This window comes from Cimex lectularius, unplaced genomic scaffold (genome assembly GCF_000648675.2).
Source record: "Cimex lectularius strain Harlan isolate CLEC.00 unplaced genomic scaffold, Clec_2.1 scaffold221, whole genome shotgun sequence".
Lineage (NCBI taxonomy): Eukaryota > Metazoa > Arthropoda > Insecta > Hemiptera > Cimicidae > Cimex > Cimex lectularius.
In genome coordinates this window covers 212,807-240,425 of record NW_019392775.1, presented here as the reverse complement: position 1 = coordinate 240,425, position 27,619 = coordinate 212,807, and the positions used below count along the sequence as shown (strand labels likewise).

At 34.5% G+C, this 27,619-nt stretch overlaps 1 protein-coding gene across 1 annotated transcript in view; it reads right to left on the bottom strand.

Annotated features, from left to right (window-relative positions):
* LOC106663269 (hemicentin-1-like) overlaps nt 1-27,619 on the bottom strand; it is a 242,533-nt gene that overhangs the window by 32,679 nt on the left and 182,235 nt on the right. The window contains exon 11 of the mRNA XM_024227612.1: nt 17,557-17,853. Coding sequence (XP_024083380.1) covers nt 17,557-17,853 — 297 coding nt within the window. The remainder of the gene's footprint in view (nt 1-17,556; nt 17,854-27,619) is intronic.

The window sequence follows — 27,619 nt, the reverse complement described above, 5'->3', positions numbered from 1 at the left end:
AAACATCTAAATTGCCCTTGGGTTTGAATATGATATCTGGAGTGGGAAAACAATTTATAAGCGCGAGTGCGGAGCTTTAAACTCGCTCCGAGTAATCAGGAGGAGAAAATGTGTTGCCTGTATAATGAAACTATTTTATTTGGGTGAATGGATGGTTCACCGCCCTGAGGAATGTCAATTACTCCGGTGTGATGTCGGAAAAGTGAAAATAATTCATTATGTGTGGTGTTTAGTGACCGTTAATCGATATTTATTTAGAAATCGTGAGATGCGGTCTGGTGTGCACTGGTGTGAGAGTGGGCACTTTCGATACGACACGCAAGAATGGCACAATTACACAGAAGGCAAACGCTTTGAGCCCTGAAGATGATCTCAATACAGATCGAAACGTTGGCACGATAAAGAAAATGTTTTTCTGAAACCTACGGGTAAACGGGTAATGAAAGCAAAAAGAGAGGGCTGCAGATGACCAATGTAGAAAAATAAGCGTGAATGGATTATCTCTTTCTCCATTTACACCGACCTGGACATTTACTCTGGAACAGTAAGAATGCTAACTACTATTAATTAAGGTTTTTAGTTGAGATAAAAAGGTCAGTGGCACGAGCGGGATTCGAACCCACGATCTTCGGCTAGATACGCCGCTGCTCTACCACTTGAGCTATCGTGACCTCGATTCACTCGGACACCAACTTCCCATCTCAACCGCACATTTTGAATTTTCCCTCCTTTTTGCCATTTTTCAAATGTCGTGTAATCGGATTGGATTCTCGATGACAAATGAAATGACCAAGGAGAGCTTTAGTGAAGTATACTTCATTTTAAATCATTAAATTCACTAATTTCGTGGTCCGCGTGACCAATTAATATATTACAATTAATTAAGGTTTTTAGTTGAAATAAAAAAATTGCCAGAAGGAAAAGAAAATAACGGCAAGGAATAAAAGGGCTTGCGGTGACCATTGTAGTTTTAGTTTGCAGACCCTAGAACTATTTTTATAATAAGCTTAGAATTCACTAGTGTAACTAATGGTTTTCTCAAAAACTTCTCAACTTGAAAAAACAGATTTTTTTATTAGCATAAGATCTACTTTAGAACATTGCAAAATTTCCACCAGTAGTGGCATTAATAAGTAGTAGCCATATTACGCTCAAATCTAAATGATCACATCTTAATAAAACTGTTTCAACTACAATAAATTATTTAAAAATGAACTAACACTTTAGCTAACTTTATGACCTATTGATTTTTACGAACTATCTATAACAAATGTTCCTCTTTGAAATTTTGAAACTTTTCTTGAATGTATTATTTTTTTTATGAGCCAATCCATATTTAAAGTATGTACATCGTTTGTATATACGAAATCAGCATACAGACAGATTGTTCGACTATCTAATAAAAAAATGAAAGGGCAAACATATTCGACAATTTATTTCGTAATACTTTTCCACTAGCATCCCTTCGAGAATACGGCCACGATTTGGGTACTGTTAACGGCAGTTTCCTTTCGGATGGCCAATGTTAGAAACTTTGGTAATAGGGGCTTCTGGTCTATCTTACTGGAATGGTTTTCTTGGAAAGGTTGGATACATAAATACGGTGTACTTGAACTGTTTTAGAAGAGATTTCTTCTCAATTTATTCGGTGTAAGTCACTTTCCATTTGGCGAACTTTGCCCCGATAGGATTTTCTTTTTAATTTTTATTTTATATATGCTTTGTTTGCATAATGAAACTCGTCGTTGTTATTTAAATAAAAAAACGTTATTTTTAGATTATTTCATTTTAAACGTCGGAATATATTAAATTATGAAAATGGGTTTATCAATCGAATATGAAACTGTAAAAAAAGAATATGACAATCGTTTGTTGGAAAATATATACATTATATTTAAATTACCTTCGATAATTCAGATTTAAATTCTAATGTTTCGTTATGATTCCCCAGCAAACTTTGAACGTTAAGTTATGCTAGAGAGTTTTAAAAATTAAATGGGCCCACTCAAGCTCACACTTAGGATATGCACGTGAATTAGTAATTGCTAAATGCAGGGCTGTGCCACTTTTATGTGGTCAGCGTTTATTCATGAACGGACCCTCCACGTCCACAACTCCAATAAAGGACCTCGGACGGTCCGGCATGGCTCAGCCCTGGGTGGCTCCATGGGGTTAATTTGTATTCGGAACAATATCACGTGGATTAAACATCGGCGACATTTTTATTCCGTAATTTTTATTTTCGCCTATTTGTCCTCTGGGATGCCGGGATACGACTCAGGCCAAAGCTCACAGCCAAAAACGTCCTCGAAATATTTAAATTCAGTAAATTCTGAAGACACGTTGATATTATCCTTTTCACTTTATCTCTCAATACACTGTTATCATATTATTATAATATAAAATTGAACTAGTGAGATCATATCTAATATCTATTACTAAGTTTAAGTGATTGGTACCGTTAAAAATACGCCGTCTTTTTTATGTTTGATTTGTAACATGTGTTGATGCAACCTACAATGTGATTAAGTAAGTTTTAATGTGGAAAATTTCGTGGAAAAAAATTCAAATGTCGACTCCAATCCTTGTTAACCGCGACGAAATAGTTTACGATGCAAAATTCACCAAATATATAAATAATTCTTTATGCCAAATGGGTAATATTTGTTCCCTTGTCGAGAAATTATTTTGTTTATTTAAATATTACATTTGACTTGAAGTTTTTTCTGCTGCAATACTATGCGTCCCGTGTTTTCTTGGCATTACTTCATTTTATATTTTATTTTGTCATGGTGAAGATTTTCGTTCACCCTTGTATGAATTGATGTTTAGGCCTGTTCTGGGTCGAACGAACTAAGCCCTCAACATTGGATTTTTAATTTTTTCATTTCTGGCAGTAGTTATTATTTAAGTTTGGCATCATGCTATTTTTGCTCATGGATATTTTCCCTCCACCTTATCTATGAAGCTACCTCACTGACCGGTACCTTTGAGTCGTTGAAAGGTCGACGTCAACCCTAAACTACCCTATCATTGCCGATGTACCTCAGGGTTTCTAGCATTCGAATACTACTACACCACTTGAGAAAAAAATGAATAAAATTTAACACAGAAAAGTCCGCTCACATAACCTTCACTCTTCGCAAAAAGATCTCTCCTCCGGTCCAATTCAATCAAATACCCCTCCTAGCTGCTGACGAGTTGGGGTACCGAGAACTTTATATTGACAAACATCTGACGTGGAGTGGAATCCTCATACACGTTCTAAACGACAAGAAATTATTAAACGTTATAGAGTTCATCCTTGATAAACTCGCTCTTACCTCTCTTAAACAAAAGCCTGTTTTATAACACCAACGTGAAGCCAAATGGACTTATGGATTTGAAGTGTGTGGTTCAGCCAAACATTCGAATTGGCTCCGCATTCAAAGAGCCAATTTTATCATCCTCGGAAAAATCCTTGACGCTGCATTTTATGAGTTCAGTGAAACTACACATAGAGACTTAAATATTCCATTTTCAAAAATGTAATCCTCTCCCTTTATCGCCGAATCCATACAAACCTCCCAACCACCATAAAACCTCAAATAAAAAAACTCTCATCCCGACAAATTCCCTCCAACCCTTCTCTCAGACTAAAAGACGATGGCCGCGGGATATTATTTCCATTGATAAGGAAACTAACTTCAATTACGTGAAGAACACTTAGGACGCATAAGAGTACTGCCCATGGGTAATTTCGCCACTCTTGTTTATTTTAATTTAACCACTTGCAAACGAATTAATAATATACTGTAAATTGAAAAAAAAAAAAAAAACTATTATATTTAATCTGATCGTATCTGGCCTGTTTCGTCCACTGGAAAACAATTCTTTGTAATTATTGTTTGTGTTGATAATTTGACCACCTAATATTTAAAATTAATCGATGGAATAATCGAGGATTTGGACATTTTTGCATTCCTAGAATTATCTTTACCTTCAGTTAAATTGCTTTGCTCGTATTAAATAATCAACAGGATATGTAGTCTATACACATAAACCTATTAAACTTCTAACCGAGATCTGGAAAATAGAATCGTTTAACAATGTTTACGTTTTAACCCTAACACCAACCTGCAATGTTCGTTCATTTGAAATGTTTGTAAATTTGTAACCAGACCAGGTGTAATGTTTATTATGTTATGGTTCAACCAGTACGTACATTTGGTACCGGGTCTGTGGTCCCAGTGAAAGTGGGTTGAGTGAAAAACAGTGAAAATCGAGTTAAGTACATTGAAAATTAACAAAACCAAGCTCAGGAAGCTGTGCAAATTTTGGGAGAATCGGAAAAGCATATTTATGGGAAATTCTATCAGCCACTCGCTTTCCACAAATAATCTGCACCCTCTGGGTAAAACTGGATTTCTCAAAAAACACGACTTATGATTGCTATTTTGAAGTTTGGACGAATGGTAGAAATTCAATTTTTGTAATCGTAGTAAGTAGTTTTGTTGTACATTGAATTTGATGAAATGTGAGTGCAATAAACAACAAAACAACTATTCGCTCCTCAGGATCACTCGTACCCTGCTGTTAATTTAAATCACACTTTAATATGTTACTAATTAAAATGACTGTATTTAATAATAAAATTAAAAACTCATAGTTTTGTAGTTTCTTGTGCTCAATTTCATCAAATTAAATGTCTTACTAAATAGGATTTTTTACTGATTAGATTCAATGGTGAATTTTTGGCAATTAACACAATATTTACTTACTGAAAATTGTACATTTATCCTTATGAAAAAACGAACACTCAAATTGTACTTTTTACGTATGTATCTACAATTTTAGCTTTTCCGTCAATTAACAATTATTAACTTCAAATTGTGCCATTACATTTCTCAGGTAATATTCTTATTTAATGTTTACATAATTTATAAAGCTTTTTTCCCTGAAATAAACGTTTTTAAGTTAAAATTAACCTTTTATAATTTAAATTTAACTCGTTTTAATTCAAAGGAACTTTTTTATTTCAAAGTAACCCCTTTTAATTTCAAATTAAACTTTCTTTACTTCAACTTAACCATTTACCTTATTTTTTTAAAGTAATAAAAACCTTCGGAGATGTTATGAGATATAAATATGTAAAGAAAAATTCGTTATTAAACCATTATTCTTCACTAATATTTGTGAATTATGTTTGAACATAAAATAATTGGACTTTTAGAGGACAGTATGAAAATTAATCACAATTAAAATTCCAATTGCATAAAATTAAAGAAAATAATAAGCATTGTCCTATTAATTTGAGAATTAAAAAAATTAAAATGGATTCTAATATAAAATAACAGTAAAAGCTATAATATACACAATTAAGTGTAAAAACGAATTATTCTATTTCTAGTATCAGTTTTTTAGTATAAAATAATTATTTCATGAACCAATTATTTTTATTTTTAAAAATCTCAAAGTATTAGAATAATCATTTGTTTTTATATTTAATTTCATATATTTTTTTTATTTTAATTGTATTACTTTTCATATGGTTTTCTGAGGGCACAATTATTTTGTATCAACAAAAATCGCTAATATACTGGAATTTAATTTTACATGCTTATAGTTCCTTCCATCTCCTAGGTTTTTTGAGGCTTTAAAAACAGGGTTAATTGGATATTTAAAAAAAAATTGAAGTTAAGAAAGGCTAATTTGAAACTTAAAAAAGTTAATTGAAAGTTAAAAACAGTTAATTTGAAATTTAAAAAAGTCAATTTGAAGTTAAAAAGAGTTAATTGAAATTATAAAAGGTTAATTTTAAGTTATGAAAACTAATTTTAGGGAAAAAGGCTTTATAAATTATGTATAAATTAAATAAGGAAATTACCTGGGAAATGTAATTGGTCATTTGGATAACTAAACCTAACAGAAAAGTGCACAATAATAATTAAATACCTACTTATAATCTATACAAAAAGGAAACCTTTAAACGTGATTTTGTACTTAACGTACGTATACGTACGTGTACGTATAATTGAATGCAACCGCAGATTTTATTCCAAAGTTTGCATTAAGAACTAGTAATGACTTATGTCGTTTTGGCTTGTTAATTCCTATTGTCAATATGTTTAATTTATGCTGTTCACCAACGCATATCTGTTGATGAAAACACACTGTATTTCCTTTTGTTTTTGGGAGGAAGTTAATTAAATGGTCGTCCGCCATGTTGTTTATAGTCAGATTTCGAAACGTTTCCCCAAAAGGAGTTCCTCCCAGTGATTTAAGTTTCACATCGGTATTTCTGGTACTGGTATATCCTTTGAAACTGGAGCGGTTCTCCACAATCGCCAGGGTACGTGGATTGACAGCAAGGCGGCAGCGGCCCTTTTGAGAGTTGAAGCGTAGTACCTCGTGTGGCATTTTTTGTTTTCAACGGCGCCCTATTTTTGCAAGCCCATTTGTAAATAGTTACCCCACTAGGGCTGATTTAGTTTGTGCCAATCTACTTATTATACCAGATTCTAAAAAAAGGCTTATATTAATTATTTAACGTACTGCTAGGCAATTATGTGTCACGGGTTTCGCAACCAGCCCGACTTGTGGGTGCCGGTAGCACGGTGGAGAAGTTCGTGCGGCTGTACAAGTGAATGTATAATTCGGGCGCCACACTATTTTTCCTCTCAGGGAATAATGACCCTAGTAGACAACCACAATATAATCAGCCTTGAGTAAAATTTTCAAAAATATAATAAAGAAGAAAACTTCTATGAAATAAATAAAGAAAAAGAAAAAGTAAGGGATGGTTAGGGAAACTAGCAAGCGGGAAAAACTGAAATTGACTTTTAAAAAATTAATATACGTTGTGTTTTTGTAATTTGCCAAATTTTCAGTTGTGCCGTTAAAATTAAGAATATAATCTAATTAGCCGACTCATTAAAACGATAATTACCGTCAATTCTCTTTTATCTTCATAAATGGAACATTTACTAAACTTTTTTTTAAATGAGCTGGTATTCAAATTTTCGTATAAAAAACATATCGGTCGCACCGTCTGTTAGTCTACAGATCGGATATTTTTCTTTGCAGACCACAAAAATATTTTTATCCAAGTCGGCTATTCAAGATAAAAATAATTTATTAGTAGTAAATTACAAATGAAATATTAGTAATTAACCTTAATAACAATCTACCGTCGATGGTGGTGTGAAATTTTCTATTTTTAGTTAATTTAAACAAATAACAGTAACCAATCAATAATCAATTCGACATAGTTAAAAAATATTTATCTCTTATATATCTAGTACTCTGTCTATAAAGAGTAAGGTTTTAACAATTTTCTTTGCTCCTGATAACACAAGACTCAATGAAGTGGTGGTCAGCCGATCTGGCTGGCTAAGGTAATTGGCATAATGGCCTCATACTAACCATCAACCGCTCCCTTAATTCTATATTCCTCAGAAACCCTTTCACCATTTTCCTTCATTAGGCCTGCCTCTGCCTTTAGTTAATTATGAAATTGCAAACTGTTTATTTTCGGACAGAGGCTCTAGAGGCTCTATGAGATTCGTTTATGAAGTTTGTCTGTGTTTCTATGCGCGTGTGTACGAATTGAATAAAACCAAATGATATGAAAGCATGTTGGCCAATTTGTAATATCATATACATAGATTTTTCTGAACAAATTTGTACGGCTATTTCAATACAAATGTTAATAGGGTTCTAGATGGTGGAAATATAGAGGGGACATTAATTTTCTCGGGTTAGTATTAATAAATCTGCACTCAGCGTCAACAGCTAATCAAGCAATTTGTTGGAAACATTACACAAATTTTGACGTTGTCTCTTGTACTACGTTGTTCCAAACGCCCATGTGCATGAAAACATAATTAAAGTCTTAATCAAATAAAACCCTATTTATTTATCATTGTTAACATTGATCAACCTTTTCATCAACTACAAACCCCAAGCGCCGTTGACACTTATTTGCTTTTATAAATTGCAAAATGGACGAACGAAATAAATCGTTATTCGTCGTCGTAAAACGAGATGCACGATTGCATTTCGTTCATAATCCGGTTAATTTATTCAGTGGAAGGCGAAGATGTATTGCATCGTTAAAAGGGTTTAATTTTGGGAAACTCGCCATAAAAATTGACCCAGATTGCCATCCAGAGGCACAATAATCAGACAAAATTTAGAGAGGAGAGAGAGAGAGAGAGAGAGAGAGAGAGAGAGAGAGAGAGAGAGAGAGAGAGAGAGAGATAGAAAAGATAAGTTAATACTATAGTGTAAAACGTTATTTCTCATTTTTCAGACGGACGCAATTTATGAGTTGAATTTTTAATTTATTTTAGCAATAGGTTTATCACGCTGTCATTTTCAGACAAATGATTGATTTTTTCATTCTAGCACCCTTTTGTTGTACATAATAAATATCCTAAATTTTCGAGTTTATCATGATCGGATTGTTTAAGCGAGAATAAATTGCCCAATTACCGAAGAAGAAATGCAGTAGTACTATTGAGAACGGAAATAAGAGGAAAGGAAATAAAATAAAATAAAAAAAGTCCGCATATGAGAAGGTATTATCGATAGGCTACGTGATATTATTTTTACGGTCCAGGGGCTGTAAAAAGTGCATTAGATGTGCATGAGTGGGTTTTATTTGTTAGGCGGGCACAATCTTGTGGAGGCTATTGGTTGGTTGGAAAAGGGGGCAGTTGCTGGCGGTGTAGAGGCCACTGAAGGGGAGCTTGTAATTGAATTAAGGACAGGTGGGCGAAGCTCATAAATAACAGGGAGAAAGATCTCGGGTCCGGGAATCCGAGGGTGACCGCAATTTGAAAGTCAAAGTTTCGAGCACACGTCTCTTCACGTCCGCACTCCCCAGTGGCACCCTGGATGGGGCAGTTAATTCATCCATAAGCATCTCGGCTCCCACTTCTCTGCAACTGAGAATTCGTCGGATTGCTGGGAAAGGAATAGTAATATAAAACAGGGATTTGTTCCAGTTGGCAATCAGGCTTAATTAGTCGTACATATGTGTCGTTCCATCACCCATTATGAAGAAATGTCTTCATTATTAAAACTTTTCGTTTGAATTCCATATAATGAAACTTATTCATTGTAAAACCAAGCTAATTGTTCGTACAAGCAATACTGGATCACTGTTTCTTTATTGATTTATAAATATACAAATTACTCTGCAAAATATACGTAATTACGCGTTCGCTCACTCTCGTTTTGATAGTCGCACATCAACTGACTGATAAGTGATACAGCAATTCTTATGCATAAACTGTCAAGTATGTCTATTCATTAATCTAGACTAGGTAATAATAATTTAAAATCATCAAAATTGAATTACCCTTTGGTCTGTTATTCTGTTTATCGATATTTCATATAAACTTTAGCTAGGTCAAACGATGATGAAAAAAGACAAGGAGGTGCGGTATTTGTTCCCAAAGCACTGCAACCTTCTGGCTTATTGTACTTTTCTTCTTCCTTAGTTAAGTGTAATCTACTCAATCCTTCTCCTAAGAAGAACTAGTCCATTTAATGTCGTTGCTAACATTTCTATCCCTGGGATTTCTTTGCATCCGAGGTTGTCTCTATTGAGCTGTTGTATTCGAAGATGATATGGATGGCTGTTTCGTTCTCCTCATTGCATGATCTACAAATGGGGTCATCATTGAATATGCCCATGTTGTGTAGATGTTTTCTCAGGCGCCAGTGACCGGCAAATAGTCCTATCACTTCTCCGAGTTTAGCCCTCTCTAACTAGCAGTTTGTCAGTCTTGGTGAGGGTTGTTTTATCATAAGCTTACTGTGCCTAGAATTTAATCACTCCTCCTTTTTTCGTTTCTCAAATTACCCTTGGGTCCTGATACGCAAGATATTATTAGTTGTTGTGTTATCCTAGGTTAACAGACTAATCATTTACTGACTAGTTTTGCTTTGATTTTTTTACATGGCTATCCGATCTTATGAAGGTTTTTTACCAGTGTAACCTCTTTTCAGATTTTCTAAAGCACAAGCGTTGATGGCATGTATTTCAACCTGAAAGACCGATGAGTACTTCCCTAATGAGTTAGATTAGTCATGTATTGAGCTGTGAAATGAGCTTTTCCTCGCTTCTTCTTGTATAATTATTTCCAATGGAGGTAGGTTTAGCAGTGTTTTAGCTAAGCTAAAATTTGAAACTTGTTTTCATGAATCTATCATTTTCAAGAAGAAAGGATGTGCCACCGGTGGGCTAACAGGTGCAATTCGACCAAATTTGTCATGTATTAGTGCATTCTCGTTAGATATATTATCTCATTAAATTTATTTCCTCCATAAAGGATTCCTTCCTAATGAAATTGTAATTTAATCCTCCCAGCAAATCTAAAATTTATGACGTTCATCAACCATAAAATTGCATAACTGTAATATAGTAATTTTACTGAAATTATATAGAATTAATGGCTGTTCTAGGGTGTATATTTCAGATGATTTGAATTGGAAAATTAGTGCTATCAATTAATATCAATTTTAATTATATTGTACATATATGGAAAACTTGTGCTTATGTAGCAGTTTTCTTAATAAAACATATATTTGTCTTCCTGAACTGGAAATGAAGAGTGAATAAACCGACATTTTGTTCGTTATCCTATCAAATAATATTATCCATCTTAACGAGCTTATGTAAATTAAATTATAATATTAAGGAAATCTCTTACATAAAATGACATTTCATATAAAGGGAAACAACTGATAGCTATTGTAGATTGCAGCCATAATAAGCGTACCGTTATTAATACTCCCTCATGAAAGAATTCTGTTGTCACTCTTTTCCTAATCATCACCTTACTAATATCGTCCTACCCTGCTTTTTTCCTGTAATGTCCAAAATCCTCGAAAGACGTCCTTAGCTATGACATAATATCCTCTTCAATCATTCTTTTTCCGTTCTCGTTAATTTCCTTTATCAAGGTTTAAGAGCTGTTGATACAAATTCTTTTGCCTTAAAGAACATGAGCGTGGTGTTTTCGTAGATGTGGTGACTTGCGATAGGGTCAGCAATTCTCTTTCAAACTTCAGGCTCTTCCTACCGCCTTATTAACTTATCCTAAAAATCTCTCTACCTGTCCACTGCTTGTGTGGAAACGAATAGACAGATTGGTCAGGGCCGGCGTTCCCACAAGGTTACAATCTTGGTACCACGATATTTATAATGTTGACATGCAACGTAATACAATAATTATAACCAATCAGGACGTTGACCTCTAGCACAACATGCCAAGCCACATTTAATATCCAAGAATACTCTTAACACGACACACAGTAATTACACATCTATACAGAAAACAGACACTTTGAGCCCTGAAGATGACCTCAATAAAGATCAAAACGTTGGCACGAAAACAAAGATTTTCTAAACCTACGCCGTACCAGATCGCCCGCATCTCACAATCTCCAAATAATCTTTACTTTGATTATTGTGAACATCAATGGTTTAAGTAGATCTCAGACGGATCATCGCAGAACTTTACTACGACACTTTCTACAATGGTGTGAACAATTCTTTCGTTAACCAAATATATTATCTTTCCTAATTGTTTTAAAACAAAAATAAATATTAAGGGTGTCCTTTTTAAAAGGACCGACTGGATTTTTCTCGAACCAATGACGCTGTCAAAAACGCGAAATACTTTTTGCATAGTTTCAAATTTTTACCTTCTTGGAGAAAAATTATAAAGGTTGCCTCAGGCACAGTTCAACTTCAAAATTTCAAATTCAACCCTATACATCCGGATACATCATTTTAAATATTTTTTTACGCAGAAAACAATGATGCCATCGAATGTTAACTTGTTAAAAAAAGGCAAAGCTATGGCAAAAAGATTGAAAAAATAAGTAATTTGGTTTGCTATTTATTAATTACATTTCATGTTCGAACTGCCTGCCTTGCGTAAAGATTCAAAGATTTGCTCTTTTAAACCACCCTTCACTAGTGCTCAATGCATAGAGGCAGGGAAGATGGATTGCAAGCACTTTCTATTCTTTGCCGCAGTTTTCAACTGAGGTTACTGGGTTATGATCGGCGTAGACACTGTTTTTAAATGAACCCCCCCACAGAAAATAGTCAAGTGGAGTTAAATCGGTTGGCCAAGGAGACTAACAGCTCGAGCCATGAGTTCTTATCCACCTATCCCGGAAGTAACGATTCGAACAACCACACGTGCAAAGAATTGTGTGCGAGGCATCCATTAAGCTGGAGAATAATTCTTTGTCATTGTCGCAGAGGAACATCATCTAATAGTGTTGGTAAAATCTCTCTCAAAAAATTGACGAACTGAGCACCACGTAAATACTTTTCGTAGAGATATGGCCCAATTAATTTATTTCGTAGAAAACCACGCCAAACGTTGATAGTGTGCACCACCTGATAATGACAAGTGTACGAAATTCTGGATTTTCCTCTGCCCACGTTCGAAAATTCCTACGTTTTAGTATGCCATTAGAGGTGAACATGGATTTATTAGTCCATAGGATGTATGGAAGAACGTTTTCTTCAGCCTTCCAAATCAGAATTTGTGCAAGGGATGTTAGACGCCTTTCGGAATCAGAGTCCCGAAGTCCTTGGACAAGATGAGAACGATGCGGCTTAGAATTTTAATTCCAGAGTACGTAATTTTAATTTTTGAACACCCTAAAACCGTTCCAACATTTTGGAGAGAGGAATTTTGATTTTCGCGAACCAACAGTAAAATATTCAGCTCATCGTCGAAATCGCGCTGCCGGTTTCTTGGTATGGAACAGCAACTAATCCGTATCCGCTCATATTGCGAACAACAGGAATAAACGTTTTGTGGTTTACTAAGAGGAAATTTCTAAGAGTACAACTGGACTGCACGACGCGCAATACCAGCATTATCATTAAGCAGTCGTACATACCAACTCACTGTTGATCGAAAAAATGTGCTCTTTCCGTTCATTTTGAATAGAATACTGAACGCAACGAATAGGCACCATTGTAAAATTTATTTACCTACAGGAAGTAAGATTTCCTCTCGTAGTGCGAATTGGACAAAGACAGAATATAAACAACAAAGGCAATTAATGTTTACTCTAATGAAGAAGCAAATTATTGGAATTTTTTAGGCGTTTTTTCAAACTTTTTGTCATAACTTTTCCATTTTTTGGCCAATTTAAAATCTAATTGAACTATTGTTTTCAGCGCAAAACATCCTTTAAAATAAAGTGTCAGGAATGTAGAGTCCTATTTGAAATTTCGAAGTTGAACTGGGCCTGAAATACCTTGTATAATTTTTCTTCAAAGAACGGAAAATTTTGAAACTAGGCTATAAATACGTTTTTTTATAGCACCATTGGTTCAAAAGAAATTCAGCCTGGCCATCTAAAAAGGACCCCCTGTATTGTAGCGCAAACGTAAAATTATATAGTATTTTTTGCATTGTAAGGTGTTAATAAAAGATTACGGGTAAATAAAAAAATACAAAATAAAGGAAATTAGAGGGGCGAAACGGATTGGTTATTGTTCGACTACCGTTAAATTCTGTTGCAAATATTTATTTGTGCGATTGAATAACAGGGCCAGGGGGTTCGAACAGTAACACAGCTATTAGTAGTAATTAATTTGAATTGTCGTTGTAATGGAATCTTTGTATTGGCTTCTCATAACGGTTCTCCATTACAGCAGCATTGCTTAGATTACAATATCGGTTACGCTTAGATTAATTGTAATTGTTGTATTCCTGCAGATTTTTTGTTTTGATGTCTAAAGCTAAATCGTTGGATTGTACTGGCAATAATAAATCTCCCGTTGTTGTTTTAATTTTAATTAATTGAATAATGAAGATGCTAAATCTTTACCACGGAATAAGTGTCTGAAGAAACATCTATAATACAAATGATAATCGTGCTATTTCAACTTCGCAATTATGAGCAGGTTCATTATCATTTTTCGTTAAAGCCTGTCTCTCGGGGGATTCACGACTATAGAGTGGAAACTTATTGCTGGATGGGAACCTCGACGTTTTCTGCAGTGAACTTCTAACTTTGGAGTTCATTTAAACAAAACTTGAGTCCGGGCGTTTAACTTGCGCCAGATGTACAAGAAAAAGTGACTGGAGCGGGCGGGCATAAGGGATGAGTAAATTATTATTATGCTCGAGCTCTTTAGACCTCCCTCATAGCGGGCGCCGCTTTTTCCCCAAAATCATCGTCATCTTTGAACTTTTTAAATTTATATTTCAGTTATTCTCTATTCAATTAATTGACAATTCGCTAATGGGTAAAAAGTTTTGATAAAGCGTACGTATATTAATTAAAAATTAAACGTTTATTTAAATCCCTAAATAATGCAAGAGGTATAATCCCACATGACGACTTTATTTATAGCAATCGAATTGTAAATTAAACCACAAGATTCATGGCTTAAAAAAATCTTTGATCACGATTAACTTTTACAGAATAAATAAATATACGAGCTTACAACCAAAAACATCAAAAGTTACATTATTTACTAAAAAAGGGTTATCTTTATATAAATATAAAAAATATAAGGTTATATATAAGACTTATAAAATGTATATGAAGTGGAATTGTAGGGGCTGACAACCAACTGAGGTCATCGCCGGCCATCTGCCTGTTTGTACTTTTTCCTGCTTTTTTACGGGTATTTTTCAACCTGCAGCCATTTGAGCGCCTCGATCTGTTACCGACTCCGCTTTGTATGGGCGTACGAAAAGGGGACACGAAAACGCTTATAAAAACAATAAAATAAGTGAAGGGATGGAAGTAAAGTAAAGGAAACCATAAAAATTGTGTTATTTGGTTAAACAACTAACTTTATTGTTTTAAGAGTAAATTTTTTGAACATTAACGAGATAAAGGGGAAAACAAAGAAATATGATTCGTAGGATTTCATATTAAATAATATATTTCTAAGTTTATGTATGTTAATTAAATTAGAGAAAAATGTTTTTGCTGTGAAAAGATATTTATTCTGAGTATAAGTGTTATAAATATTTCCTTCTATAATATAAATCTGCCTGTATATTGCTAGACAATGCCAAGCATAAATGAGCCCCTACTGATGTTTTCCAGCCCCCTTTCCACAAAAGCGCGCAATAATGGGAAAAATTGTGGACTAACTTTAAAGAGACGTCCACTTGGTTCCTTCCTCCTTTTTCACGGCATAATTAATATATCTTCAGTGGCAAAGTTGGCTAATGTCTGGTTTAACTTTTGTGCAAAGTATGGTGTAATAAAAATGTAGAACGATATTACGATAGTTTTCCCTGGAGACTTTAGGGACTGCTTCTTTCCCCCTGTGCACCCGACCCCTCCCTTACAATATAATTTAAAACTTTAGCTTTTAAAGTTAACTTGCGCCTTTATACAAAATTCAACGCCGTACGAACAAATCTAGACTCGAAGAGACGTTTTTGTCTCCTTGCTAATGAACCACAATGAAAGGCCAAGTTCAACAATTGACGTGCACTCCTAGGTGACTGGACAGAGAAACGTTGGTTTGACATAAATAGGTAATATGTAAACCAGTGAGAGTTGACAGACTCAGTAAATTGATCAAGTGCCAATCAAACTCGCATACCGCCACCACCACTAAATTTAGTAATAATAAGTTGAAGTCTTAATGAAACCTACTGTTATTTGCATAAATAAACCACAGGTTTGTATAAACTTTGTTTACTTCTTAAGACTAATACTTACGAATTTCGAATACACACGATTTTTTTTAAATTTTATCTTTTATGGTAATGTCCATTTTATTCGAGTACATCAAAAAACTGTTCGTCATGGCATTAAAGTTTAAAACAAATACTTGGCAGTGAATTTTGATCCCTTGGTATTGAAAAATAGTCAAACAGGTTGAAACTTCATAAATTGGTTGATATTTTTTTAATAAAGAAAAAATGTTTGAACCTTTGATGTTTCTTCTAACGTTTATAGCTATATTTCAAAGATAAAAGCTGACTGAAATAATCAGGTATTAAAAATGTTTGTTCTGTGTTTTGTGTATGTTTTGATGACTGTGGTAATATGTTTTCTTTTCATTTCCTTCAGCCAATGGATTTAAATTTAATTATTACAGCTTTAATAATAGTTTAGCCCACATATGGAAGCATTCATTATTTGTGAAAGGTTATTTTTTTAACATTTGTTCAAGCCATGCGTCAGGATGTGAGCTATCTATCTACTGCAGAATATTGTCTGACGCATTAGTAGTAGGCTGTTTCTAGTTATAAGTTATTTCAAAAATTAAGAATACAATTTAAAAAAAAAATAAGATAGAAAAACAATCGGGTATGTAAGGATATGAAAGTATTTCCAAAATGACACTTAATTTTTAGGGGAGGGGGAGAGTGATACAAAGATGTGAATAACGTAAATTAATTCCCGATTATCGAGGTTCATGTAACCCCAAAACAGGCTTCTTTTGATCTTACTTTAAATCACTTATTTGTAAACAACACAAAACTAATAAACTTATTTTATTACACTCATCCAATAGGTTGGATCTCGTGAAATTTATTCTAAACATTACGGGCCCAATGATTTTTAAGAGTTAACAATATATAAAAGCTGGTTATATCAACTGTATTAGTTGATCACTATATTAAACTTTATCAACTAGTAACTTAGATCACTAAAGATTGGTCAGGCGATTGAAAACGTTTTGTGTTTTGCATTTCTTTTTCGTTAAAGAAATTGTTTCAAGTTGTTATTTTTAACAATCAGTCAAGGGATAGCGACCAAAAAGTGTATTTATTATTTTAAATTTAAGTAAAACCATTTTCTGACAGAATAAAAGTGGTCCAATGAGATTTAGAACTATAGAATTTTTCAAAATAATTTTTTGCAAGTTCGAATCAAGTGTTCTGGTGCACCGTTCATCGAGGAACTAGCGTCTCGCTTTCCTTACGTTGCCTGAAGAAGACTTATATTTTTTTTATATATTCCGAGGCAGAAACTACCTTCCTATCGAAAACATCATAAAGAAGTCCATACTGCAAGAGGAATCGGTGTGTAACGTTTTTATATCATTAAGTGGGCGGGAACGGGAAAAATTCAAACGAAAAGTTGTATTTTTTCATATCTCTGGACACTTTTCTCCAAAACTAATTATCGTATTGAAACGATTATTTTTGTTTGGTAAGTCTTTTAAAAATTGAAAAAAGATAAGTGAAATTATTTTTCTTGTATAAAATAAAAGTTTTAAATTTACTTTAATTTTAGGTTGTTGTTACAAGTTAAAATTAACGCTTTAATATTTTTAAAAACCCATTGTTCCTAGTATACTGAGCAAAATAAAATTAGAAAAGATTGTAATAAACCAAACGATTTCGAGAAAACTATGTCGAAAAATGACATCATTTTGGCCTCGCTTTGAACACCTAAATGACCTTGAAAATTTGCTTAGTATGGTATCATTTTAGAGTTTGATGCTTAAAAGAAATGCGTATTGAAACCCGTCGGGTTGAAGTCCAGACTAGTAAAATAATGAAGCTATCTGGAAAAATATCTAGTATTATAAAAATCTACCTGTGTATTTCGCAACTCCTTTGAAACTGACAGTTTGTAGAACCAGGGGCTCGGACCTTCCTTTTCCGTTCACAGCGTATAGGTTCACTTGATAAGAGGCACCACTTTCGATGCCAACGAGGGTGAACGCCGGCCGGCTCGAGGATACGTTGAACCTCACCACCATATTCGGAAGTTCTAGAAGTTCCATCGTGAACCACTGCGGCATACCGCCGTCAAATCCTTCAACACATTCTACTTGGAGAGATTCGGACGTTTGGTTTACTAGGGTGCAGTTGATCAGTGGAAACGGCCGGCCTGGAAAGTAAATAAAATAAAAAATTAAATACTGGTACAAAACACCGCAGCAATATATTTCTTGTAATATAAATATTAAAGTGTGTGGTGAATAGTGACTGTTAATCGATATTTATTTAGAAATCGTGAGATGCGGTCTGGTGTGATGTAGGTTTCAGAAAAAAATTTTCTTTATCGTGCCAACGTTTCGATCTTTATTGAGATCATCTTCAGGGAGATCGAAACGTTGGCACGATAAAGAAAATGTTTTTCTGAAACCTACATCACACCAGACCGCATCTCACGATTTCTAAATAAATAAATATTAAAACAGCTTTTATATTTTAACGGAAGATATAGTATTAAATGTAATGAAAATATTTTATAATTTCAGAAGAAGGAATAATCATCTTAATTTCATGACAGACAATTAAGGCTATCATGCGAAATTATACGCGTCGATAAAGTATTACACTCTCTTTTAATGACTTGGTTGGATAAATTTAATACAATTATACAATGTATTGTACAGATTTATAATTGACAAGTTCATGGTAGTATTTATGGTATTTTCCTACTAAGAAACGCCACTCCCCAAATTAAAATAATTCTCTCGCAGATTTCATTCGTTTTTCCATCTCTTTTTGTCACATCTCCGATTTTAGTTTCAAGGGAAGGCTTCGGACGTGGGATCGCCAATTTTAATGAAATTTAAATGAACATTCTGGGTACTATCAGTACCGAATGTTAGCATTCCAACAAGCAATTGACATATTTCCCACAACCTCCATACATATATTAAAAAAAAGAGTTTTCAGAATTAAAGCCACTCTCTCGAGACCAACGCTTGTTTTCACAGAATGGTCAAGAAATGAAAAGAGTACCGGTGCAATTGTACATACTTTCATGTTCTCGCTTCACAAGTACTTTAGTAACTACATTGCCGATCTCACAGCAATTGAAAAATGTCTGAATAATGTTGCCCCACTTACTGCCCTACTGGTAGTATGTACAGACTCGCTAACAGCGCTCCTTTCAATCATGGACCCCTTCTCAAAACAACCCATGGTTCAGGATGTTATCGTTTCCCCCCAATGCTTTAAAAGCCAAAAATGCGAAAGCCTTGTTTATCTGGTTACCGGGACACTGTGGGATTTGGGGGAGTGAAAATGCAGATATTGCCGAGAAACGTGTCACCCATGGAAACGTCCATTTACACTTCATCCCCACGTACTGATACAATTGCTCAGATTAGAAAAAAGGCAGCAATGGCCTAAAGCATGTACCGAGATATAAAACAACAAACTATGGGAAATAAAGCCGAAACCAGACCGGACTCTTTTTGCCGGGGCCAAAATAATAAGAACCAGCCTTGACCAATCAAAGAATAGGGCACTGTACGCTCACTCATGGATATCTGATAACTAAAGAATCACCTCCTCTTTGTGCTACCTGTACATTACTGGTCGCATCAAAGCATGTAATTAAAGAGTGTGGTAAAAATAATCTGTTTGCTACTAAATTATTGCTCAAAAATATAGATTGGTGGCCTAACAGTTTAGCAGTTGACACGGCGGTCATCACTATAAGGTAAAGGTCCCGGGTTCGAATCCAGCAGTCCTGCATTGAAACCTGACATACTTACAAATGAGCCTTTTTTGCATTCGTTTTAAGCACGCTTTTAACTCCCTTTAATGCGAAATGTAAGTAATTTATATCGTTTTTAAAATAGGGGTTTACGTATTCCTTGTGCATTTATTATTCACCAGCCGATCTTAAAGAATAAATCCAATTAAAAAAATAAATTATATAATATAGAATATATTAACAAAACATTGTTTTATAAAAACAAAACTAAGAAAACAAAGAAACAAAAATTACGTAAGTAAATAAATAAAGTAAAATAATTATTGCCATACAGGTGGGCTTAACGTCTAACTTTTCGCAGGGTATCCTGAATAAAAGTCAACCCACATTACAATAAATTGTCATACTATTATTAATTAAAAATCTATGGGCTGTGCGGGGATTCGTACCGAGGACCGCTAGCGTGGCAATATGAGTGATATGCCCTAACCACTCGGCCTCTGAGGAGCCCAAAATTAAGATAAAATAAAATAAAAAGTTCATATTTCTCATTGTATATAAACTGCGAAAACAAGTAATGAAATAACTGAAAGATATTTAAGATATTATATAAACAATAGTACAAAATAATTGCATAGGAAAAACATGCCTATTAAGTAAGTAAAAATAATAAGCTATTCAATTATTCTGATATAATATATAACACAAATATATTGATTACTGAAACCGAAGCTATTAACTAATGGAGTGAGGCAAACGGAATTATGAAATGATGAGAAAAAATCTGGATAGAATTTGTCTGCTACATTCAATTTTCTATTAAAAGGAGTATTTTATCCAAAGTTAGTTGAATAATATTCAGTAGGTATAAAAAAATTCTATATGATATAGTAATCGAGTGCTCAAAAGTAGTAAACGAAAAATTTAGTACGCTCGGGTTGTGTAAATCAATGCATAATATCAAATAACTGTAATTTATTAGGGTGAACTAGGTGTTTGTTCTCCAATTAATCCGAGGGATATGTAGTACCTGGGTCGCGAGAATAAAGTCTGATGAATGTAATTTATTAGTATGTAAGGTTTTAGCTGAAATGAAAAAGTTAGTGGCACAAGCGGGATTCGAACCCACGACCTTCGGATAAATACGCCGCTGCTCTATCAGTTGAGCTATCGTGACTTCGATCCACTCGGACACCAACTTCCCACTTCAACCTACATTTCGAATTTTTCCTCCTTTTTTGCCACTTTTCAAATGTCGTGTAATGAAGATGTCGTTAGTGAAGATATTCTTCGTCACATAAAGATTAATTAATTGAAACAAGTTATTTGGTTAATCGGACCAAGAAATATAATGGATGTAATTTATTAGGGTGAATAGAGAGGCGTATCCCCCCGAGGAATACTGAGCACTCTGGAGAATGGTGAATGCTAACGAGACTATCATGTGCTTCAGTGTTTCTGTGTCTGTATTTGTTATTTGTTTTATTTTATACACAATTGTCAAGGCCCTAAGGGACAGAAAGCTGTTGTATCGTAATGTTAAATCATAAGTTGGCTGGAGAAACATGAAATTAAATTAGAACGATGAAAACGCGAGAAAGTGGTTAAAATAAAAGCAAAGAATTGAGGGTTGGCGATGCCGAAGTTTTCAAGTCTGAAATAAGAAAAAACAGCCATCTTGTTATTACAGGAGGGGTAAAAAGTAAAAAGTTTATAAGGGAGGAACTGTCGATAACCGTATTAATAATTTTGAATAAAACTAATAAGTAGTGACTAAGAATCTAAATTAAGGTTATTTTTAAATTTGTCATAAAAATAACTACACCTCTTTTAACCATATCCCTCACCCTAAACATAACTAATTTCATTTTGGGGATACATTATTTGAAAGCAATTATCTATTTCTATTATCTAAGGAGTTCGCCACTCCGAGGTTGTATGGAACGAGTGTTTTTACGTTGAAAAACGAAAACAGTGTAAATATTTTGGATTCGTATTTAAGGCCGATAAAATTCGAACCCGGACCCTTCCAATGATGGGCCTCGTAGACGCTTTAAACTATTAGCAAATCAAGATGATATTTTTGTCATTTGAAATACTTGTGTCATTACCTCATAATTAAGCATAACTATCTGAAATGTCTTTGAACAATACTTATTAAGAAAGTACGGATGAGAGTCCACTTTTCTCATCCCTGCAGTACAAATCGGTACAAAATCTCCATTGGTTTTGAGCAGCAAGGCTGTGAATATCGAGGGAAGATATAAACAAATTTAATTAAACTGGAACTTGTTCAACTGTAACATGTTTGCAACTCAATAAACGCCAACACAAAATAGGGGATGTTCATTGTAATTTAAAAGTCATGTTACAAAGATTTGCTCTTGCAGAATGTATGGTCGTCCTATTGAGGAAAAATACGTGTCCCACCTTTCAAACGGTCTCGATTTGAACTTGAGAACCATTCGAATTCAGCGGGCAAGACTCCAATGAGAGCGACTTCTTTAATTAAGATTGATCAGAATGGAAATAATCAAATTAAGAAGGATGACAAGGGCGAAAGGTTTCACGTTTCTTTCAGCCGTTCCCGTTTACTCAAGGATCTAATGAGGCTCTCTTTAGTCCTCTTCACCTCTGGCAAACACTCCTGCCTTTTCACTTCCGTCCAATAATTTCAAGTCCTCGGCATTTTAACAACTTTTCTCAGCCGGAATTACTTAAAATTGACTTTTCATAATCAGCTGGCTTTTTGACATCATTGAATTTCATACCAAAATATTAAAGGGCGAAATTCAATTTAAACAGAAAGAAACTGAATTTTGTCTTAAATAATTTAATAACATTGTATTATTATAGAAACATTTCCATAAATATAGCTACAAGTTAAAATCTTTATGAAAATGAAGAACGCTCTGGTTCAGGAAAAGACGCACTGAATAAAATATTAATAAAGAGGTAAAACATTTGTTTTAAAAAATTTAATCGTAAGTTATCCTAAATTATTCTTTGCAAAGTTAAGATTATTTATTATAAAGTTCTATAAATAATGAATATATAATTTTTGTTTAATTCGCAGTACAATGCAACTACCTTCAATTCAGGAACATGTAACAATGAGATAGGAAATATATACAGGGTGTTAGGCTACTCGCTTCACAAACTTTGCCTGAGAATCTCACACCGCTAGACTGACAAAAAAGTCCCATGTACAATGGTCTGATCAACAACTGTAGGGAAGGAATTTCCCTTTTTCATTTTTCCAGGATTCCTTGACTTTACTTTAGAAAACAACAATCACACCGAACCTACAAATGCTAAAATCCGAGGACACCGTTGAAATCTACGTTAAATTTCCTACATGTTACAAGCTTTGCCAAACCCATGAAGTTTTTCGTTAAAGTTGTAATCGCTTGAAATGTAAAAAAAAGTCTGAATTTGGAAGAAATTCAAGGCTTTTTTGAACCGCCATTTGTGAAACAAAGAAGCAGCAAGTTTTACAAAAAGTTCGCCATTTAATAAACTTGTCAATGGTGTAATTACTTTTTTAATTATTTTTTTCCATGCGTAGATTTTTCTTTAAGAACAGCCAAAAAGGGGAATAATGATGAAGAAAAGAGGGGAGCAGATGAGTTACAAATTTTGTCCCAATACTCACCGAATCTGTTAGAGTTCAGATTGTTTTCTCAAAGCTCAGTGGCGAGTACTATTTAACTTATCAGCCATGGCTAGAGAAGAACCGTTCATGTTGACTTACGCTTGCTTTGCAATTTAAACGTTACAGAAGACTTTTATAACTTCTCGGGCGTATGTCCACAACTCTGGGAGGTAAAAGCAACTTACAATTCAAGAAAACTTGCCGAGGGAAGATATTTTCTATTTCTAACTGAGCAGACTGTTGTTCGTCTTTTAGTTAATTATGGTACGCCTGGAGAGTTAGATTTCAGTCGTGGTCAGATATGAAAGTATGTATAAGGAAGTACTTACGTATATTAATGATGTACTCTATATGGTACTAGTTATGCAATTATTTTTTGTGCTTTAATCTTTTTAGTATTGCTACCGATAAGAATTTATTATATTTGTTTCTGTTGTCTCTTGCAATAAACTTAGCTGTCAGCGAAGCCATTGGTTCAGAAATAAATTATTATTTTGTTTTATAATCTGTTTTACAAAATTCCATTATTATTATGTAAAAAGTAAAGATTAAATTGTTTATGAACTTATTGAAAAAGACTATCTCTTCTTTCTCTCGCTCTCGCATTTTTTCTTTCCTTCCATGATCGATTCATCATTCTCTCATATTTTCTGCAAGTTAACCCTTGAGTTTTTATATTAAATAAATTATTCTTACTTATTTCCATCGAGTTTGAGTTTTAGTTTAGAGGGTTTTCGCAAACTATTAAAACGGGGGATCATCAACAATCGTAAACTTTTGAACGCTACTACTTGACATGTTCCCACATATTATTTTCAAGAAGTATCACTATTCTTCAAGATAAATGAAGAAAAAGAAAAGTACGCAATCTTAGTTTCTAGTTGGTTACCAAGATGACTCACTGTAGTTTCTAACCGTCAAACTGGACCGAGATCCTCTCCAGCCATGGCAATGAGACAAAATCAGAAAGTTTTTTTTCTCCTCCAAAAACAGTGGTGGCCGAGTGGATGAATTGAAAATGCGAATATAAGATGGCGGAAGGCACAAAAAACGTGACATAACGAACGAAAAGAAGAGAATTATTATTAGGAGTATTTTACCCGACGCAATGCAACGCGACGAGACATGACGCTACCCGACGCGTCTCGTTTTGGTAGGGTTCGACGTCAAGCGCACGCCACCCAAAACCAACTAATAAATTGTTAGTTAAATTTTATGAACAAAACCATGTAATAAATTGTTAGCTAAATTTTATGATCAAAGCCATGAAATAAATTGTTATTTAAATTTTACGAGCAAATTGTTAGTTAATTCATTCTCATTCTCTATAAATGGTATTTCGGTGTTTTGTTAAATTTTTTGCCAAACCTTTTAAACCAAAATTAATTCTTTATTCAATAAAAACTCATTTATTTTCGATCTCGCTTAATTTGATTTATATTAAAATAAGTATGTTGTGTTAATATACCGGCAATAATACAATAGTTTGAAATAAAAATATGAGTGTCCGGTTCTTTTGTCTTCGACTGTACTCGGTGCTACTCGGCGAAAATCTCGACAGTGGGATCGCATAGCGTAGAGTAGGGTAGCGTTGCGTGGCATCGGGCAGATGTGGGTAATACAATCTTACGGAAAATTGGACATCGGATTTGCTTCGGGTCATCTCGGGTAGCGTTGCGTCGGGTAAGTGTGTTCCCCGCTTTAGGGGTTTGGAGGGTGTCGTAACGCTTTCTACTGGTTTTACCGCGTCCTTACAAAGGGGATTGGCGCCAGAGGAACTCCGGAAAGTGTATATTGATGGAGATGGCTTTGTTTGAACGGTCATCTTCACAGTCAAAACCTTTTTTTGGCGCCGACGGTCCGGCGGCCATCGCATAGCTTATACAATACACTCTCTTATACAATACAAACACTCTCAACACACGTGAGGGCGCAAAACTGTCAGTATTATATACAGTAAAACAATCCTGTTTCTTTCAAAAATTGGAATAGGGGACTGAGATACTCGCTGCCCAGTTCAAGCACGATTCTCATGTTGGGTGTCATTCCTTCCAGCTCTCTATATGGAGCCAAGTAATTGCACCCATTAACTAGGTGGAACACATCGAGGAATCTTTCTCTACATGTCTGACACGAACGAGGTCTTCGGCCCAAAAATAAGTGTCGGTATGTCAAACTCGCCCAATGGCCACCTATCGACTGTGCTCTTGATACGTGAGGCCGATTCGGCCCACCGACGCTGTCACTTTCTTTTAATAATTCATTTTATTATTGCATTTTTAGCGTCAAAAGGCCGGATCGCGGTTATGTCCGGAGGTTTCTTACTCGTTATACAACGAGCGATGGTGTTGTTAATCCTTTATCTTCGATATATAAAATGACTGCTTTTACAAGCCGGCTTGACTAAATAATTGGCAATATCACGAAACTCTACTTGTAATTAATTTATTTACCCAATCTCAAGTTGTTCGTTCGTCCATCGACATGATTTATTCCGTTCAAAGCCCCAACGAAAGCCCTCAATGCCAATTTAAAATACAGTGAAAGTTACTAAAAAACCAAAAGTTTTGAGGAGATGGGAAAGGTTGGAAAGGGGACGAAGGAGTTGAAGAAACGAGGAGGATGAGAAGCCAATCTTTATGTTTCCTGGGAGAGGAGTCCCACTTTATAAACCAAGGAATCTTAAACCAACTCACAAAAACTTTTTTTACACATTAACTTAAATGGTCTATTAAGTTAGGGACCACAAAATATTGCGGCATTGGACGATTATTAGCAAATAATTTAAATACACCGTAACGTTAAATCGTTTTAAAATAACATTAATTGTGAAAGCTTTTTATAGTCCATATCTTCGCGAATCATGAACTTTTCATAAATAATTGAAATTGTTTATTAAAGGATTTCGTATGAATAAAAAAGTAACAAATAATTGAAGCCAATAATAAAAACATGAATTGCTATAAAAATGCAGAATTTAAACTATTTCATGTATTATTATTGTCAAATATTAAATATTATATTAATTAGGTCATTTGTCATTTTTTAGAATTACACAAAATTTTGAAAAAAAAGTATTCTGAAGTAAAGGATACGTCCTTTACATTAAAAAGATGAGAGCGATTGAGGAACTGAGAATGCATGAGTGAACTGGCATGGTTAAAACTATCTCCGACGCCACAGAGAAAATACTAGGCTTAAAAAAAATATTACATATAAATATTGAAGATAAACCACAATGGAAAAGTAAATGGCAAGAAGAAAAACCTAGAGCTTTTCTATGGTACATAGATCAGCCCAAGATGGTCATGGGTGTCGGCATAGAGGGCCCGATCTATGAGCACCACTTGGATTTCCATTCCTTCACGACCATCTTGCTGAATTGCTAGCCATGAAAGGCAAAGAGAGAATTTCACCCTACGAAGCACAGACATACTAGCTAAAAAAGGAGTTACATCACAACTACCCATATGACTTGCTAGCCATAAAAACATGCACGCATGAAATAAGTAAACGACTGAAGGCGATAATTACAGTAAGCCTGTAAGTCATAAGTCTATCACATAGCTCGGCAGCTCTAAAGGTTTTCAACCCTAAAAGATCAAATACAAAAAAAAATTGTTGAACCTCTTATACAATATGTTATTCAGTTAACTTAACGATCAAATGTCAACATGGCCCTCGGCTCCATTACAATCACCTTGCTGAATTGCTAGCCATAAATACACGTGCACATGAAATAAATAAACAACTAAGGGTGAAACGAAAATAAACCAATCAGGTTGGCAAGCAGCCCTAAAGGTGCTTCAAGATCAATTCAAAACTAGTTTGAAACTGTCTCAATCCCACAAAAAACTGTGATCTGCGAATAACCTGACGCTAAGGTGGGTTCCAAGCCAAGAGCAAATTTCAGTCAACGAGTCGCAGACATACTAGCTAACACAGGAACCACACATAGACCAAAATAGATTGTGGCATAAACTATAGCTAGATTTTAAAACAACTAAATGTTGGCTTACTAAAGAACAGTGTAACAACAGGGCAGTTCCAGTAAATGCTCAGTCAAAAAGTAGGAAGAAACAGAGACAACGGAGCTATACACCTGCCCTGCAATAACTAGATAAAACTATCGTACTTAGGAATGCAGTTTAGGAAGCAATTTAGACCTTGATGTCAAACCCTTGAGAAGAATTATTTCTTTATTAAATGAGGAAAAAATCATTTAGGGCAATCACTAGGAGAGTTCGGAAGCGAGAGTGGAAAGTTGAAGTGAAAAACGGAAAATTCCTACGAATCCAAAGAGTAAAAACCGCAAAAACATTTTCAATTCATAATATAACTCCATCGAAAATGTAACATTTTATTTATTAATTTAAATCACCAGTCAATTATCAATGCGTGTTAAATGTAGGACAGTGACGAAAGCCGGCGTCGAACATATTCTTAAATAGGATGGACACAAAATCCCAACTTTCCAGGAAGCATAGGAAGATAAAGGCGTTATCACCAAAGTTCAGTCACCCCTTTAGCGAAAAGCCCTTCACA